General features: G+C 48.8%; 1 protein-coding gene across 1 annotated transcript in view; it reads right to left on the minus strand.

Moving 5' to 3' along the window:
* The window catches only part of Ge-1 (Enhancer of mRNA-decapping protein 4 homolog Ge-1), a 327,116-nt gene that overhangs the window by 78,920 nt on the left and 231,499 nt on the right, over window positions 1-16,697 (minus strand). The window contains 1 exon segment of the mRNA XM_045757261.2: window positions 3,843-4,002. Coding sequence (XP_045613217.2) covers window positions 3,843-4,002 — 160 coding nt within the window.

Raw genomic sequence — 16,697 nt, forward strand, 5'->3', positions numbered from 1 at the left:
AGTCTCCGAAGGAAACAAACAGACGCCGAAGCCAAACCTGACCCCATGGCAGACCAGCACCTTGAAGTTCCGACTCCCGCACAACCGCTCGAGCAACCCGGGACCCCCTCATGCACAGCCGAAGGCGGGACCACAGCTGCACTAACACTTCTGGAGGGAAAGACAAGGAGTGGCCCAATAGCCCTGAACAAGGCCCAGGTCCGAACCTGGGACGGAAACAGATGGAATGGCCTCCAGATCACCAGGAAACCAAACCCAGCGATCTGGAAAGAACCACATCCCTGACGAGCAGACAAGCGAACCGACTGGGAGGCCACACCAGCCAGTCATCGAGGTAGACCAGACACTGAATCTCAAGCAGACTCGGACAGGGCACCAAGATCCAGTAAAGATGCAAAAATACACCAAGTGCTAATAATTGACCTGGAGGTCCAGGGCCACCATCCAGGCACCCGGCCCCAACAAAAGCTGGACAGGAGACAACAGTCCCCCTAGGAGGGCATAGAAGCCAGGGTGCAGACTGAAGAAGTCCAGAAGAACCGCAGATTCGAAGGCCCATGTCTGCAAAGAGCAAACGGGAACCCCAAAAGGATGGGACGGATCGACCACGCCCAACGCACCCACCAAGATGACATGACAAAGCACAGGGGAAGAAACCCACCCCGCCAGCTCTGAACCCCCCAAAGGGGGAGAAGCCGTCCACCGCCGCCACCAGAGGCCGGAAGACAACCAAAAGCGCCCACCAACAGTATGACCATACGAGAGTCAACAGAGCAAGCTGCTCCCCCAGCGCCCTGTCAACAGAGAAGGGAACAGAGCCTTTTCCAAAAGAAAAAGGACACATACACATATATACATATCATGTATATACACATACACATACATATACACACACACAAGGTATGTGACACACACGTGCATATGCACATACACATGTTCATGCGTACACATACACTTGAAAAGAAAATTACAAGCCGCCGACCAGTGGGCAGAGCACATGCCGGCCAGGCAAAAAATGCACAAAACTGCATCTAAAAGCCCACCTCGACAAAACCTCAAAGTCCCAGCACAACCACAACACTTGCCAAGACCCAAAAAGATCAGTCTGCAAGCCAGGAAGACCCTGGAACTCCAGAAGGCAGAAACCGGGACACACACGAGGAAACAAAGCCCCCAAAACCCACAAAGGGGGCCCAAGAGGAAGAAACCTCCAGAACGAAACCAAAGAACCCAAAGGAACCCGGAATCGAACCAGGGGGAGGCCAAACCACCACATTTTGCCGGCGGAGAAACACCATAGAAAGGCAAAGCACAGCCCCCAGACAGAACCTCCTGGGAAAACGGTCATAACAGACCGAAAACCGAGGGACAAGGTGTGGGAGCAAGCATAACAGCCAAGGACACTGAGCCCAAACCCAAAGGCCCAGACCCAAAACAGACAAAAATGGGAAACCCGGTGTAAAATCAACACTCAAACGTTCCCAGAGGAACAGGAAACGGGCAGAAAACACCAGAAAAGCAAATAAACGACAACAGGAGAATAAAACCCCTGAAAAAAGGTGAAAACTCACCCAAGAAGCTCGCTCACATACCCAGTCGCATGTAAACAAATCGCAACACTGCCCTGGTGGCCACGCCGGGAATCCGGCAGATGAAAATGGCCCCCAGAACAGGGGCTGTGACTGATGCTAAAGATACAAAAACACACCAGCAAAAGTGGGAAGCAAGCAGACTGGATGGACGAAAAATGCTGCCCAAAAGCAGAAAACCCAGGCAGGGGCAAACTACCCCAGAACTGCTAGCAGGCATCCCCCACAGCCCCGGGAACCAGCAACAGAGGCCCCAGGGGCAGAGCCGGCCCCAAGCCCTCCGAACTTAAAGAAAAGCAAGAGTCCATGGGAAAGGCAGCAAGAAAGGGCCGCTGGTAAGACCCAGAAGCCTTGGCAGGAGGATCCGGCTCGAAAAACCTCCGTTCCCCAACCCGAACAGGGCAGCCCCCGAAAACCGCCCGAGTCTCGGCCCCAACTAAACCCCGCCCCGACCCCGAAACCCGCAGACGGTCCGGAGCTGGAACAGGGGGGGAAAGGGGCGAACAGCAACAAACCAAAACGGGGCGGCCTCGGGGCATCCGAGTGGGAAACCAACCTAGCATGTTGCAGCAACCTAACCTAGCTTGCAACACGGATGCCGCCTGTACTCTGAACAGTAATAACATCAGGAGAGTACTGGAGAGCAAGCAGAGAAAAACTCTCGCAAGACTCCGGGTCAAGGTGTCAGTGACCCAACAGGCAGCATGACAGGTAAAAGTGGCGACTGCCACTCGGAGACAAGGGCACAGCAACCAACGATCCCGTACAAGACGGGTTGGAACCCGGAAGACACATTCAATGGTCCCCCGCGCCCAGACGGGTTTCCAGGGTCCGTAGGCTGACTGCTACGGGAAGCCCGGGCAAGGTGTTGCTAACCGGTTAAGAAACCCAAAAATAACAAGAGGGTAGAGGATAGCACTGAAAACCCCTGCGACGTGTACAATCACAGGGGGCCTAGCAGAGGGCCGCCAAACACTACCAGTGGAACTATAGCCACACTAGGCAGGCCCCCACCAGGCAATTGAAAATAAAAACAAAAAAACGCTGCAAAAGTACACCGTCTCCAGAGGCAACAGGAACCGGTCGCCGCTTAGGTGGCAGGCTGTGCAACACCTTGATGCCCTAACCAGCACAATACCAATCCCTACCCAGGGCCAAACAAGGGCCCCCAAGGGCGAAGCAAATGCCGAGCAGCAAGAACCTCTACGGGAATGGTTCCCAAACGCCCCAGGGAAGATAACCCTGTTACGCAAGGGCAGTACTCACAGGGCGCTTAGGGAAGTCAGCCACTAAGCGCATGCAGCCCCGGCACTGATGAGGTACTCCTGGCACCGCACAATACAACACACGGCAGTGAACGCCACACAAGGCAAACACCGCTTAGGAAACTGAGGCCAGAGAAGCGTCTATCCCGGTTGACATTAGCTTACGAACTGAGGCTTGACAGCCAGCGCGGTAGGTCCAGGGCTCCCCCCTCCCCCTCTCGGGGCGGGGAGGGCTGCAAGGATGATCGGCGCGGCAGTAAAGTGTGATGTTTGCTTGTTTCCTTCTTTCCTTGGAAGTGTAGGGAGTTTCTACCTCTTTGTTCGTTTTTTTGTTTTAGTTTTTTACCATGTGGGGTTTGTTTTGTCATGCCTACCTTTCTGGGTGCCTGACCCCGGTTGATGGCAGATAAGGAAAACCCCAACCACAAGAGGGTTTTCCAGTGCCATTGCTCCCTGAAACCTCTCTGAAGGGGCCAGGTTCTGGTGCTGGTCCCTGGTAGGTCTGAACTCCTTAGCTAATGTCTCGGTCTAATATAACATACATTAGCCCGATAAGCTCCAGGGAGCCGTAGGGGCTCCTCACAGAAAACTAAGAAAAAATCAGAGACATTGAAATAATTAGGTAATAATATATTTGTGGCAACTGCTGCCTGACAGGTCGAGTGGAGCAGACCTTGTCTGGCGAAGGCTCTGTCAACGCCCCTTTTTTGCCAGACTTCCCTACCCTATTGCGGATAAAATATGCCATCTACGATTTTGTTATTTTTTGCGTGATCAGGGAACAAAAATGAACACTTATAAGACGAAAGAATTTTTTGGAATATTTTTTTTTGTTGCGCCTGTGGGTGTTAAATCCATTTGGACCCCTAGCAGTTTGAGGGTTAATTCAGGACATTATACCAAAGTACAGTGCACAAATTTAAGAATATTCTGAAGCTGTACTCTAATCAAGTAACATGAAAAATGACTATTTGTTAAATCAACTAACACATTCTGTTGAGCAGCTAGCTTGGTGACATTTTCCTGCACAGACTTGGACTGTGTGCTGAGGGTAGAACACGCAGTGTTCAGAGACTGGGCAGCCTTGGTGAGTGCTTCCTGCACTGCTGTACGTCCAACTTGCACTTCACTCTCCACATTTTGAAGATCTGAAAAACAAATTAAGAGGTGGTATATGTACTACTGTATTAAGATAACTCCGACTCACTACACCTCTTATCATTAAATTATATTACTGTAATTTAATTGTTTAAACAGTAAATACAAGTTTAATTCAGTAAATACAAGACAGAAATACAATTATTGTATTTCTGTCTGTAAATTAATCTTCATAACTTTTACAAAAACCATCCATCTTCTTAATCCATAAACTGTCTCAAGCAATTGGCTGCTGTGCTCCAATAACCCAGAAGGCAATTTGTGGTGTACTGTAAAATATTTAACCACTGAAGAGCAGCTATCATACAAGGTGCCTCTTCCAATGCACACACAAAAAAAATAATGTTGAATATAATGAAATGCCATTTTCTATGGAGGTGGGGGAGGTGTAAAGTTGTCGATTCCTTACTATGAAATTCCGCAATGAAATAGCTCCATACTTGCAAGTCACATCAGTGCTTGCAAGTCATTAAATGCCTACCAAGGACCAGAGGCTAAAATCTAGCCCCTCTCAGGGAGGCACAAAGGATTCCCTTCACTGAAGAATCAAACACTCAGAGTAAGGAAAGCAAAACAGACAACAACAATGTCAAAATAAACAAAAGACCATAGTCGCTAATGCGGCATACCCCTGAACATCATGGGCCCAAGGGTCAACTGTAGACTCGCTAGATGTCACAACGCTGCAAACGACCCAACACAAACAAGCTTTAAAACAAAAACAGCAACACTGGATCAACAAATAACACATTCCCCAAAGCTGCCTCTTGTTGCGTGCAAGTAGTTATGAACATTCACAACCAGACCACAAATGATGCAGCCTAAGCTGAACAAAGAAACAGTAAATAAAGAACCTTCCTGGAAAACAATTATTTCATTCTTAGCCAGAAAACAAAATGACTGCAGATGAAGACACTGCCACAAGGGCTGAAAGAACAAAATTCTAACTTCTGGAGGATACCATTGTAACGGGGGGTGGGGGGTCTGTAGTTCTATCTTGTCCATTATTCCACCCCCCAGTTAACTAACGAGGCCGGGGGAAACAGCTCTCTCTAGTCCGTTATCCCGTCCTCCGTTAGCTAACTATTCTAGAGCCCCTCCAGAGTTCCTAAGGCAACCTCTCTCGTTCAACACCTTGTCACCTAGGTATTTGACTACCTAGGTGCTAAGACTACAAGGCGCCGTAACTTGATCAGTTACCCGAAACTCTAGAGAGAACTCTAGAATACATATTCACTGCCCCAAGCGTATAAGAGAAAACGAAAGGAAAGAAATGAATAGTGAAGTAATTAGTGAGGGTTTGGGGTGAGAGGTAGGGAGGTGGGAGGAGCGAGGAGGGTCATTAGTTGAAAGTGAGAGTTCAGAGAGGGGTGGAGGGAGAGGTGTAGATAGGTAGAAGTAGAAGAGTAGATAGTAGAAGTAGATAGTAGATAGTAGAAGACGAAATGCTGCCACCATCCATTCATGATCATTACATACAAGACAAGGAATGGAACTTGTCTGTATCAAAATATTCTCAAAAGATGTTATTACCATGTATCAACTCCAAACATGTACTCATTAATATCATGAAACCAGTAACCACAGAGGCTTTCTCACCTCAACTCAAAGCTCTAGGGAACAAAGTTAAACACAATTTAAATAATAAATTCATAATTATATTTCACATGAAGTATCATAATTTAGCAATTCAATTAAAATGTTCCAGTTTAATATGCAAAGTGAGTCATCATCCAAGAATTCGAGAACCCTACAACTTGACTGCCCCTGATCATCACACAACATATGTAAACACGACCAAGTCACCTTACTGCTCAACTCACCAAGTGTCTCTGCCTATAGCTGGATAGAGGGGGGGGGGGGGGTCTGTAGTTGACAGAGACTCCCGCCCTGCCGGCCGACAGCCTCCCTGCTAGGGCCGTCTCCTCTGCTCTGCTGACTGCTGTTCTGTCTGTTAATGCTTAATGCTCGATAGCTCTCCGAGTTTATATTGGGGAACCTAGTAGCTAACTCCGCCCACAAGTAGAAAGCCTCCAGCACTCTACCAAGCCACTCCTTAAACGTCGGCATGTTTGAAGGCTACCCGGCTCCAATTATAAGCTTAGCAGAAGCAAGGTGAAATTTTCATGATCTGACCTCAGGTCACTTGAGGTCATTAACGCTTTGAGGTGTGACTTTCCGGTGGACAAACTGGCGCCTTCTCTAATCCCTGTCTCTGACTCATGTACTCTATGTATGTATTACTAAACCAAACACTTTTACAGTGTTACACCATGAAGCTTTCCAACCTGACAAGCATAACCAAAGGCCAACAAAATCAAAGCAATCCAAAGGGCTTCACTGACCATAGGGGCTACAAGAACTGAGTAGATGAAAGAAAACCAAGACCCTGTCCAGAGACCAAGATGTCTCAAGAGAAGAATGAGTAGGAGCTGAAAGAACTCTTAAGAGAATTTGCAAAATGGTGCCATAGCAGCATTAGTGCTGAACACCAATAAAAGCAGCTCCATCAAGGCTGAATGATTGGTATAATATGCCAATCCACAAACTAAGACAAAAAGGAAGGAAACTCTGAATTGAAACGAGAGGACAAATGGTAAATGAGAGTGCCAGGAAACCTCATACAGTGGTATCTCGGTTTACGAATGCCCCTGTTTACGAACTTTTCAGGTTACGAGCCCAATTTCTTTGTAAAATTTGAATAGGGTTACGAACTTTACCTCGGGATACGAGTTTATTGATACGTGTATGACCGACCTAGCGCGTGGTGACATGACAATCGTGCCTTAGTTTACCAGTGCCTCCTGCCTAGTGACTATCCCACCTGAATTCTTTGCAAGGATTTACAGTTTCTTTCCGGATTTTTTACCATTTAAACATAAAAGTAGTTGTTATATCTCGCCATGGGTCCAAAGAAAGCCAGTGGTAAGGTTCAAGGCAAGAAAACACATGTGAGAATGACCATAGAGGAAAAAAAAGAGATTATTCGTAAACATGAAAATGGTACACGTGTTGTTGAACTAGCTAGGCAGTATAACAAATCTTCAGTGGAGGATGAGGAGGCAGTAGAGGATGTCTCTTCCTCATTAAGAAAATGTGTGCAGTATGGGAAGAATTGCAAAGTTTTACTGAAAAGAATCACCCAGATCCAGCTTTAGCAGGCCGTTGCATTGATCTTATTAATGACAACGTGATGTCTCACTAGAGACGTGTTACAAAGAAGGGGAAAACAATCTTCAAGAAAAACAATGAGAAAATCATGCAGTGAGCCAGAAGCAGGTCCTAGTGGTATGCAGGCAAAACGTGCCAGTGTGTACTCACCTAGTTGTACTCGCCTAGTTGTGTTTGCGGGGGTTGAGCTCTGGCTCTTTGGTCCCGCCTCTCAACCGTCAATCAACAGGTGTACAGATTTTTGAGCCTATCGGGCTCTATCATATCTACACTTGAAACTGTGTATGGAGTCAGCCTCCACCACATCACTTCCTAATGCATTCCATTTGTCAACCACTCTGACACTAAAAAAGTTCTTTCTAATATCTCTGTGGCTCATTTGGGCACTCAGTTTCCACCTGTGTCCCCTTGTGTTAAATAGACTGTCTTTATCTACCCTATCAATTCCCTTCAGAATCTTGAATGTAGTGATCATGTCCCCCCTAACTCTTCTGTCTTCCAGCGAAGTGAGGTTTAATTCCGGTAATCTCTCCTCGTAGCTCATACCTCTCAGCTCGGGTACTAGTCTGGTGGCAAACCTTTGAACCTTTTCCAGTTTAGTCTTATCCTTGACTAGATATGGACTCCATGCTGGGGCTGCATACTCCAGGATTGGCCTGACATATGTGGTACACAAAGTTCTGAATGATTCTTTACACAAGTTTCTGAATGCCGTTCGTATGTTGGCCAGCCTGGCATATGCCGCTGATGTTATCCGCTTGATATGTGCTGCAGGAGACAGGTCTGGCGTGATATCAACCCCCAAGTCTTTTTCCTTCTCTGACTCCTGAAGAATTTCCTCTCCCAGATGATACCTTGTATCTGGCCTCCTGCTCCCTACACCTATCTTCATTACATTACATTTGGTTGGGTTAAACTCTAACAACCATTTGTTCGACCATTCCTTCAGCTTGTCTAGGTCTTTTTGAAGCCTCAAACAGTCCTCTTCTGTTTTAATCCTTCTCATAATTTTAGCATCGTCCGCAAACATTGTGAGAAATGAATCGATACCCTCCGGGAGATCATTTACATATATCAGAAACAAGATAGGACCGAGTACAGAGCCCTGTGGGACTCCACTGGTGACTTCACGCCAATCGGAGGTCTCACCCCTCACCGTAACTCTCTGCTTCCTATTGCTTAGATACTCCCTTATCCACTGGAGCACCTTACCAGCTACACCTGCCTGTCTCTCCAGCTTATGTATCAGCCTCTTATGCGGTCCTGTGTCAAAGGCTTTCCGACAATCCAAGAAAATGCAGTCCGCCCAGCCCTCTCTTTCTTGCTTAATCTTTGTCACCTGATCGTAGAATTCTATCAAGCCTGTAAGGCAAGATTTACCCTCCCTGAACCCATGTTGGCGATTTGTCACAAAGTCCCTACTCTCCAGATGTGTTACCAGGTTTTTTTCTCACGATCTTCTCCATCACCTTGCATGGTATACAAGTCAAGGACACTGGCCTGTAGTTCAGTGCCTCTTGCCTGTCGCCCTTTTTGTATATTGGGACCACATTCGCCGTCTTCCATATTTCTGGTAGGTCTCCCGTCTCCAGTGACTTACTATACACTATGGAGAGTGGCAAGCAAAGTGCCTCTGCACACTCTTTCAGTATCCAAGGTGAGATCCCATCTGGACCAACAGCCTTTCTAACATCCAGATCCAGCAGGTGTCTCTTGACCTCCTCTCTCGTAATTTCGAACTCTTCGTATACGTACGTGTGTGTACCCCCAGAGAAGTCATCACTGCCTGATGTTATTATGGAAGGGGACTTCCCTTCTAAACAGTAACCTCTCCCCTCCATTCTCCTCACCGTCTTCCATATGCCAATAGGAGTCATCAGTAAAGGTAAGTAATAACTTGTACTGTACATACTTTTGTGGTGAAGATTTGGGTGAATTAGGTATAAAATTTACTTAAGTGAATTTTTTGGGGAGTCAGGAACGGATAAATTCATTTCCCATTATTTCTTACGGGGAAATTCGCTTCGGTTTACGAATTTTCGGGTTACGAACTGTCTCCAGAAACGGATTAAATTTGTAAACCGAGGTGCCCCTGTATTTCTGTTGTTACAAAAGATGCAGATTGGACAACAAGAACATAGCCACCTGTGGACCACACACGTTAAGACAGACCCTGAGTCAAACTCCACATACGATGAGTGGAGGAGAACCTAGAAACAGCAAGAAAGGTGTCTGGACCAATCTGTTGAAAAAGACTGGAACAAAGACTGAGCAGACCACCAAGGATCCGAAAGCATCACCCTGCCAGCATAAATTCCAAGTCTAGACAACACCTGGACCAACAGCTGAACTAGAGGAAATTGATAAGGAAACCCCCGCCTCAACCAGTCCATTTGAAAAGCAAACACTGCAAGAGTTGCGTAACTGGGGAATGGAGCCACGTAGAACAGAAGCTACCGGTTCAATGCTCACACAAATAATGCCATCTCAGGGCCCAAACATTTTTCAAAGCCACTGGATGGACACGAAGTCAACGGTCCTCTCAATGGAAATGGAAATGAGTCTATGAGAGAGAACCTGCACATGAATCATCCTATGCAGGGCCCAGCTCCAAAAACCAAGGGACCAAAGCAACCCTTTGCAATTCAAACAATGAACTATCAGGGGGCAGTCTGAATAGATCCAAATAACAGAGCCCTGAGAAAGACAACTGCATCACAAGGCCTGCCACAAATGCAGTAAACTTGCAAACTGTACCGTGTGATTAAAGGTGACAAAATCTATGGTCATGAAGCCTTGTGATAACTGGTCAAAAAGCCCACCCAGGGCCATGTAGTTCATATACACTGAGCTAGAAAAAGGGATGTGCTACAGAAATGAACCCAAAAAAACCTGAAGAGGAAACTGGTGAAACAAAAGGAGGCAAAGGGCTAAAGTCGCCTGTAGTGTACTCGCCCAGCACTTTGTGAGCAATTTGGCCTAGTTTCGCATCCTGGCTGGGGGAGGATTGACTAGGTGCCACTCCTTAACTGCAGCCACTGTTAACTCTGTAGTGATTGGGTATCTGGTTTTTAAATGATTGGCGAGTCATATTCCAGAGAAACTAGTGGAGAAGGCTTACCATGTGCTATGGGATGAGAAAGCTCTGAACTTGCTAACAGGAGTCAACAGTCATCTGTTCCCTGCACCCACCTTAGTAATAAATAACAGGAACCCAACAATTTCGATGGCGGAGAAGAGAACAGAACCAGAGAAACCAGACCCACACCCAAAAGACATACTTGGACTATGCACACACAATTCAGGCCCCTGTTTAACCGCTCAAGTGAACACTGAGGAGTCTGGGGCCTCAGCAACACTATACAGACCCCCCATGCCGGCTATCCACCCACCAGTTCTGAGGATGGATGTCAAAACACGCAAAAAACCGCCGACCGGAGGGATGGAGGGATGCCGGGGAGCCTGCGGGTCTCACCCAGATAATGGTGTTCATTACATTCAATGCTGGTTTTCATTTAGCCCCTTCGGCTCCCCGGAGCTAACTACCCACAGAGGAAAACATAGGGAATTACCGGGAGGTGGTCGCTGCTCACTCCTCAAGTCGAGACAACCGGCTGCAGCTGCCGACCCAAAGAGAGACAGGCCCGGCGAGGCCCAAGGACGTTCACCAAGTAACGAGCAGCCAGGACCCTGTTTGACTGCCAAAAGCCCTGTGCCTGAATGTCAGCCCAGGACATGTTGCCAAAGATGGCAGCAAGAGCAGCAAACTTACGAATGTCATGGGCACGGGAATAGACTGCAGGCTGGCTAGCCTCAATAACTCTGCGGACGACCTGGAAGACCCGCACCCGTGAACAGGTTAGAAGGGAAACTGGATCAACCCAAAGCGCATCCCTGGACACAGAAGCCGTGGCGCGCAAATAACGGCGAAGATCCGCAACCGAACACAAAACATGATGCACCCCCGGCCTGACCAACCAAGCATCAACAATCCAGGGACCCCTCTGGAGAGCAGCATTCTCATTCTTCGCCAGAAAAGAAGGAGACGGATGCAAACGAACAAAACCATGACGAAGACTGAAGGAGAAGAAACCCCTGCGCCAGAGGAGAGCATGAAGCTCCCCAACCCGACCCCCAGACGCCAATGCCAACAGAAAAAAAAAAAAAAAGTCTTGGAGAAACAATTCTGAACCGAAGGGGCCACAACAAACCAAGGAGAAGAAAGGAGAGAGAGCACTCTGTCCAAAGACCAGGACAGCTCAGGCAGCGCATAAGCAGGCTGGAGGTGAAACAATGCATGAGACAGCTTGCGAAACAGCACAGAAGTAACAACAATACCGTAAGCAAACTGAAGCGGCTCCGCCAGCGCAGCACGATACGAGGCGACAGTATTAGGCATAAAGTGACGGTCCTGGAACAACCGAGAGAGAAAGAAGAACACCACCCGAACAGAAAGTGAAACAACGACGAAAACGTAAAAAGAACCGGAAGGACTGCCAGGAGACGTCATACTGCAGCCGAGATAAAACCCACAGATGGGACACCATCTGGCAACTTTTTGGCGACCAGCGCCAAAAAGCCACCTGATCACCATAGGTGATCAGGTGGCTTCATCATAGAGATCAGAGTCATAGTGGCTTCATCATAGAGATCATCAAAGAGTTCATCATAGAGATTATGATGAACCCGAGTCAAAAAGACCATACTCAAAGACTTGAGGAGAAGATCGAACCAGCCACGTGACGCACCAGGCCGATCTGTTGGAAGAGGCGGAGCCGCAGGAAAACCTCCGAGTTCAGACACCGGGCAAGCAGCGCCTGAAACCACAGTTGGGCTAGCCACCACAGGGCCAAGAGGACTACTCTCCCCTGGTAGGTCTCCAAGCAAGTCAGGACCTGGAGCAACAGCTGAACCAGGGGAAAAAAAAGTACAGGAACACCCACCTCGACCAGTCCTGCCAAAAGGCATTGACCCGATTACCTTGCAATCGGGGAAGGGCACCGCATACTGGGGGAGGCGCCACGACCACACCGATGCGAAGAGGTCCACCTTGGGGTGCCCAAATATCTGGCAGAGCCAACGGAAGGAATCAGCATCGACCGTCCATTCTGTGGAGAGGGGAATGAAACGAGACAGGTCATCGACCAAGATGTTGGACACTCCCCGCACATGAACAGCCAGGAGAGCAAACCCCGAGAACTCAGCAGACGAGTCACCCGAAGCGATCAGCGCCAAAAAACCAAGGACCGCATCGAACCCCCTCAGTTCAGACAATGAACCACCGGTGAGGAGTCCGAATGGAGCCAGATTGTCGATCCGCGGGTGACCCGAACCCTCTGAAGCGCAAACCATACTGCCACGAACTCCCGCACCGTGCTGTGGGCAATACGGAAGGACGGACCCCACCGCCTCTGGCTGGCCTGGTGAGCACTGGTCACAAAGCACCAGCCGAGAGACGACGCGTCCATGAACACATCGAGCGAGGGCTCGGGCAGGTACCAAGTATTGTAGTTTGTGTGTTGGTGGTGTTGTCGTGTTGTTCCTCCTATACAGACAACCCAACCAACAACTTGGTAGAGTGCTTATACCTCACTAGGAGATCACACTAGGTGCTTCTGGCTCTTGGAGAGGGGTTCAATGTCACACGTTTAGGGGATGCGGCTCCAACATTCAGCCTCGTTGTCACGTGCACACACCCACTCGAGCCGCTGTGACTCCCCACTCCCTCCTTATGTGATATGATCTCCTCAATCCCCTTTGACTTACTAATTTTCCATCCTACCCTGTCCACAGCGGTGGTTCTTGGTTCTTTCTCTCTCTCTCTCTCTCTCTTTCTTTACTATTTCCTGGGAAGCCTCACTAGGACAAGGGCAAACACCAGCAAATTGGAATACATTTATTGGACAAAGCACATACACAATACATACACACACACATAATAATAATGAATCCTATACTCTATACTATTACAATCAGATTGCATTCCAACACCATCAGAACTCTATCATCAACTTATCAAGTGGTATCCTATCTCCTGGTTCACCACCTGATACTATCAACCTCAAGTAGATCAAGTCTACATACACTGTTGCACTATCGGCAAGAGAATATGAATATGAATATATATATATATATATATATATATATATATATATATATATATATATATATATATATATATATATATATATATATATATATATATATATATATATGTATATATATATATATATATATATATATATATATAAACATGTACAAGGAAAATCAGCATGTGAATGCAATATCATATATCAGTATAAATGTTCCTTGATACACAACAATGATCAATCGATCACTATCAGTCCTAGAACACATACATCTGTAGGTAATCCAGCCTACGACTGTAACTCTAAACTTCAGTATAAAACACTCCTTGACATAAGACTGCAAACAATCACTCACCTCTCACTGCGTCTTGCACGCTAATGACAACCAAACACTATCAACTCCCTACAAGTAATCCACCAGAACTTCCCTTCCACCTCTGGAAGTTCACTACCCTGATATCTTCAAGTTCTTCCGGGCTTAACTACCAGGATCCTCTGCAGCTCCTCCAGGCTGCTATCATGAAGTTTCCTTGAGCAACTACGGTGCTTCACCCTTCTGCTAGGGTCCTCCACAGCTCTTTTGGCTGCTACACCATGAAGTTCCCTCGAGCAACTATGGTGCTTCACCTCCTCTACAGAAGCGCGTGACACTCCTCTTCACTGCTTCTCCTCACAGCTCGAGGTCCTCTCCTCCACTACCTTGGAGTCTCATCAATTACTTCATCTGTGCTGGCTTCGAAGTTCTCAGCAACTTCTTCCCCAAAGACAAACCACAGATTGTCTAGTCGAGGGCGCTATCCCTCTGACAGTCTGGTCAGGGCGCTTCCACAGCCCACGAAAATGTCTCTGGGCGGCTTAATAAACACTCCTTGTCGCCCAGGACTTGAGACCACACAACCCCAGCTCAATTCCACAGCTGGGACGTCTGCACACTTCTCTTCTCTTGGAGAAATATCACTAGGGGTTCCTTTCTGACGGGAGCTCAAATGGAGCGCGGCTTTCCCCCTGCGATGTCTGGCCTCAAGTGAGGTCAAAGCCCTCCAGAAGCGAGCTTCACGCCTCCAGCAAATTATCCACATCTCCTAACCAGTCATTTATCTGTTTCCTTATGCACTGCCCATAATCTTAAACTCCGTGTAAAATTTACCCAGTTATTTTTACATATGAATCTTCATGTCTGTATTTCCGACCTCCCAGTCAGGTCAGGCTTGACAGAATAATTCTCAAAGGGGAGACTCGTTTTTCGGCTACCTGGGATCATAACACAAGGCACTGAACCCCAAAAAGCCCTTAGAGGAAGCCGATGATGCAGCAGTTGACGCAAGGCCCCCCGTGGGTCGAACCCAGCGATCGCGAGAAAGGCGGAAGGAACGTCCCCAAAGGAACCAGAACAGCCGACGAAGCCAAACCTGATCCAGCGGGTAGACAATCATCCCGAAGTTCAGGCTCTCGCACAAACCCTCGAGTAACTGCCGAGTGACCCGGGAGCCCCCCAGAAACAGGCGCAAGCGGGACTGCAGCCAGAGGAGAGACTCTGGTGGAAGAGACAAGGAAGCGGTCCGAGAGTCCCACACAAGACCTAGCCACGACCAAACCTGGGAAGGAACCAGATGGGACTTCCTCCAGTTCACCAATAACCCGAACCCGGCGAGCTGGGAAAACACCAAATCCCTGGCTAGCAGACAACAGGACCGGCTGGGAGCCCAAACCAGCCAGTCATTGAGGTAGACCAACACCCGAACACCTAACAGATGCAGACGGGCAACGATATGCGTAAGGCGTGTGAACACGTGAGGTACCAAATTCAACCCAAACGGGAGACATCAAAAGCGGTAACCTTGACACCCCACAACAAAACCGAGCAGGCCCTGAACCCTGGATGAATCGGGACGTGCCAATAAGCATCCCGGAGGTCCAGGGACACCATTCAAGGACCCCACTCCAACAGAAGCCGAACTTGAGACAGCATAGTCATCCGAAAGAAGAGGCAATGAACCCAGGGGTTCAGACAGGACAAGTCCAGAATGAACCTCAGGTCCACAGTCCCGTTTCGGCACTGGAAACAGACAGAAAACCCATCTTATGGATGACGTCGTTTCGACGACGCCCAAGCGAACCCACTCCAAGACAACTCGACAGAGCACAGGAGACGAGGCCTGTCCCGCCAGTCCCGAACCCCCCGAAGGAGGGGCCACCCAACTCCACTGCAGGCCGAAGGAAACAACCCGAAACGCCAACAAATCGTGGGATCAGGCGTGAGTGAACAGCGCAAGCCTCCCCCCCCCCCCCCATCATCCCATCAATGGGGCGAACCCGTGAAAGGCCCGGCGCCCCTTACAAGATCCAGAACCTCACACAGAGCGAGCAACGAGCCGTCCAGACTAAGGCGGGTCCAAAGGCAGAGCCAAACCCAAAACTGGCACCAGTGGCCTACCATGACGAGTGGAACCCCGAGCCCTGGCACGATCTCTCTGGGAAGCCCCCCTCCCCCCCTCCCCCCCGGAGAACCAACAAGTCAAGACACAGGACGGCAACTGGCTGAAGCAGTCTGAATATACTGCGCCATGGCCGAAGAAACAAAAAGCAAAGGACAAAAAGGAGAAGACATCCTAAGAGCCAGGGCCAAGGCCGATTCTGAGGAGGAGGAAAGCACCGCTTGCCAATATGCGAGTCGGGAAGCGTAGAGCAGGGAACTGCATCCTGCAAGATCGGCGCAAACAACTTCAACAAGGCAGATGATGCGCACGCGGCCGAGCCCAAGGCACCATACCCCGGAATAGACCAGAGCAGCCCCACATCCTCCCCAAGCCAGTCCGAAGACAGCTCCAGGAGGGAAAAAAGCTCAAGGTCGAAGCCAAGAGGCCCCGGGCATGCAAGTCCTCGGCCACCTGCGCAGCCGACAGGGAGGAAACCTGCACATGGAGCTGCAGAACGCCAACATCCCGGGGAAGGGCAGGAGCAAACAAGCACTCATTGAGGTGCTCAAGTTCACCCTCCCCCAGGAAAACCTGAACTACCCTCAAGACCTCGCACCTCTCAAGCGTGCAGGAACGACAGAAAGAATGTCAAGCCTCCAAAGCAGAAATAGGACAGTCCGCCAGTCAGAACGACTCCAGAACCTCATAACGGATCCAGAAAGAGAACGAATTCCCAAACCTAAAAGACGACAGATCCATCACCGAGGCGTAATCCGGGTCACGCAGGAGGTAAGGCAGCCCGTACTGCAGACGGTTGGATGCGGGAAGCCGAAAACCTCCAGAAAGACAGGACCGACGCACCCGAGGGAACACTGAACCGAACCCGGGGAGAGGCAGATACCAAATCCAACTCGTATGCAGAGGGGGGGGGGGGGGGGGGGAAGAGAACCCCACTCCTTGTAACAATAAGCCCTGTTCCGAGGGTAGAAAAACCCAGGCGGAGTCGAG

The sequence above is a fragment of the Procambarus clarkii genome, chromosome 67 (genome assembly GCF_040958095.1).
Source record: "Procambarus clarkii isolate CNS0578487 chromosome 67, FALCON_Pclarkii_2.0, whole genome shotgun sequence".
In the NCBI taxonomy this organism is placed as follows: domain Eukaryota; kingdom Metazoa; phylum Arthropoda; class Malacostraca; order Decapoda; family Cambaridae; genus Procambarus; species Procambarus clarkii.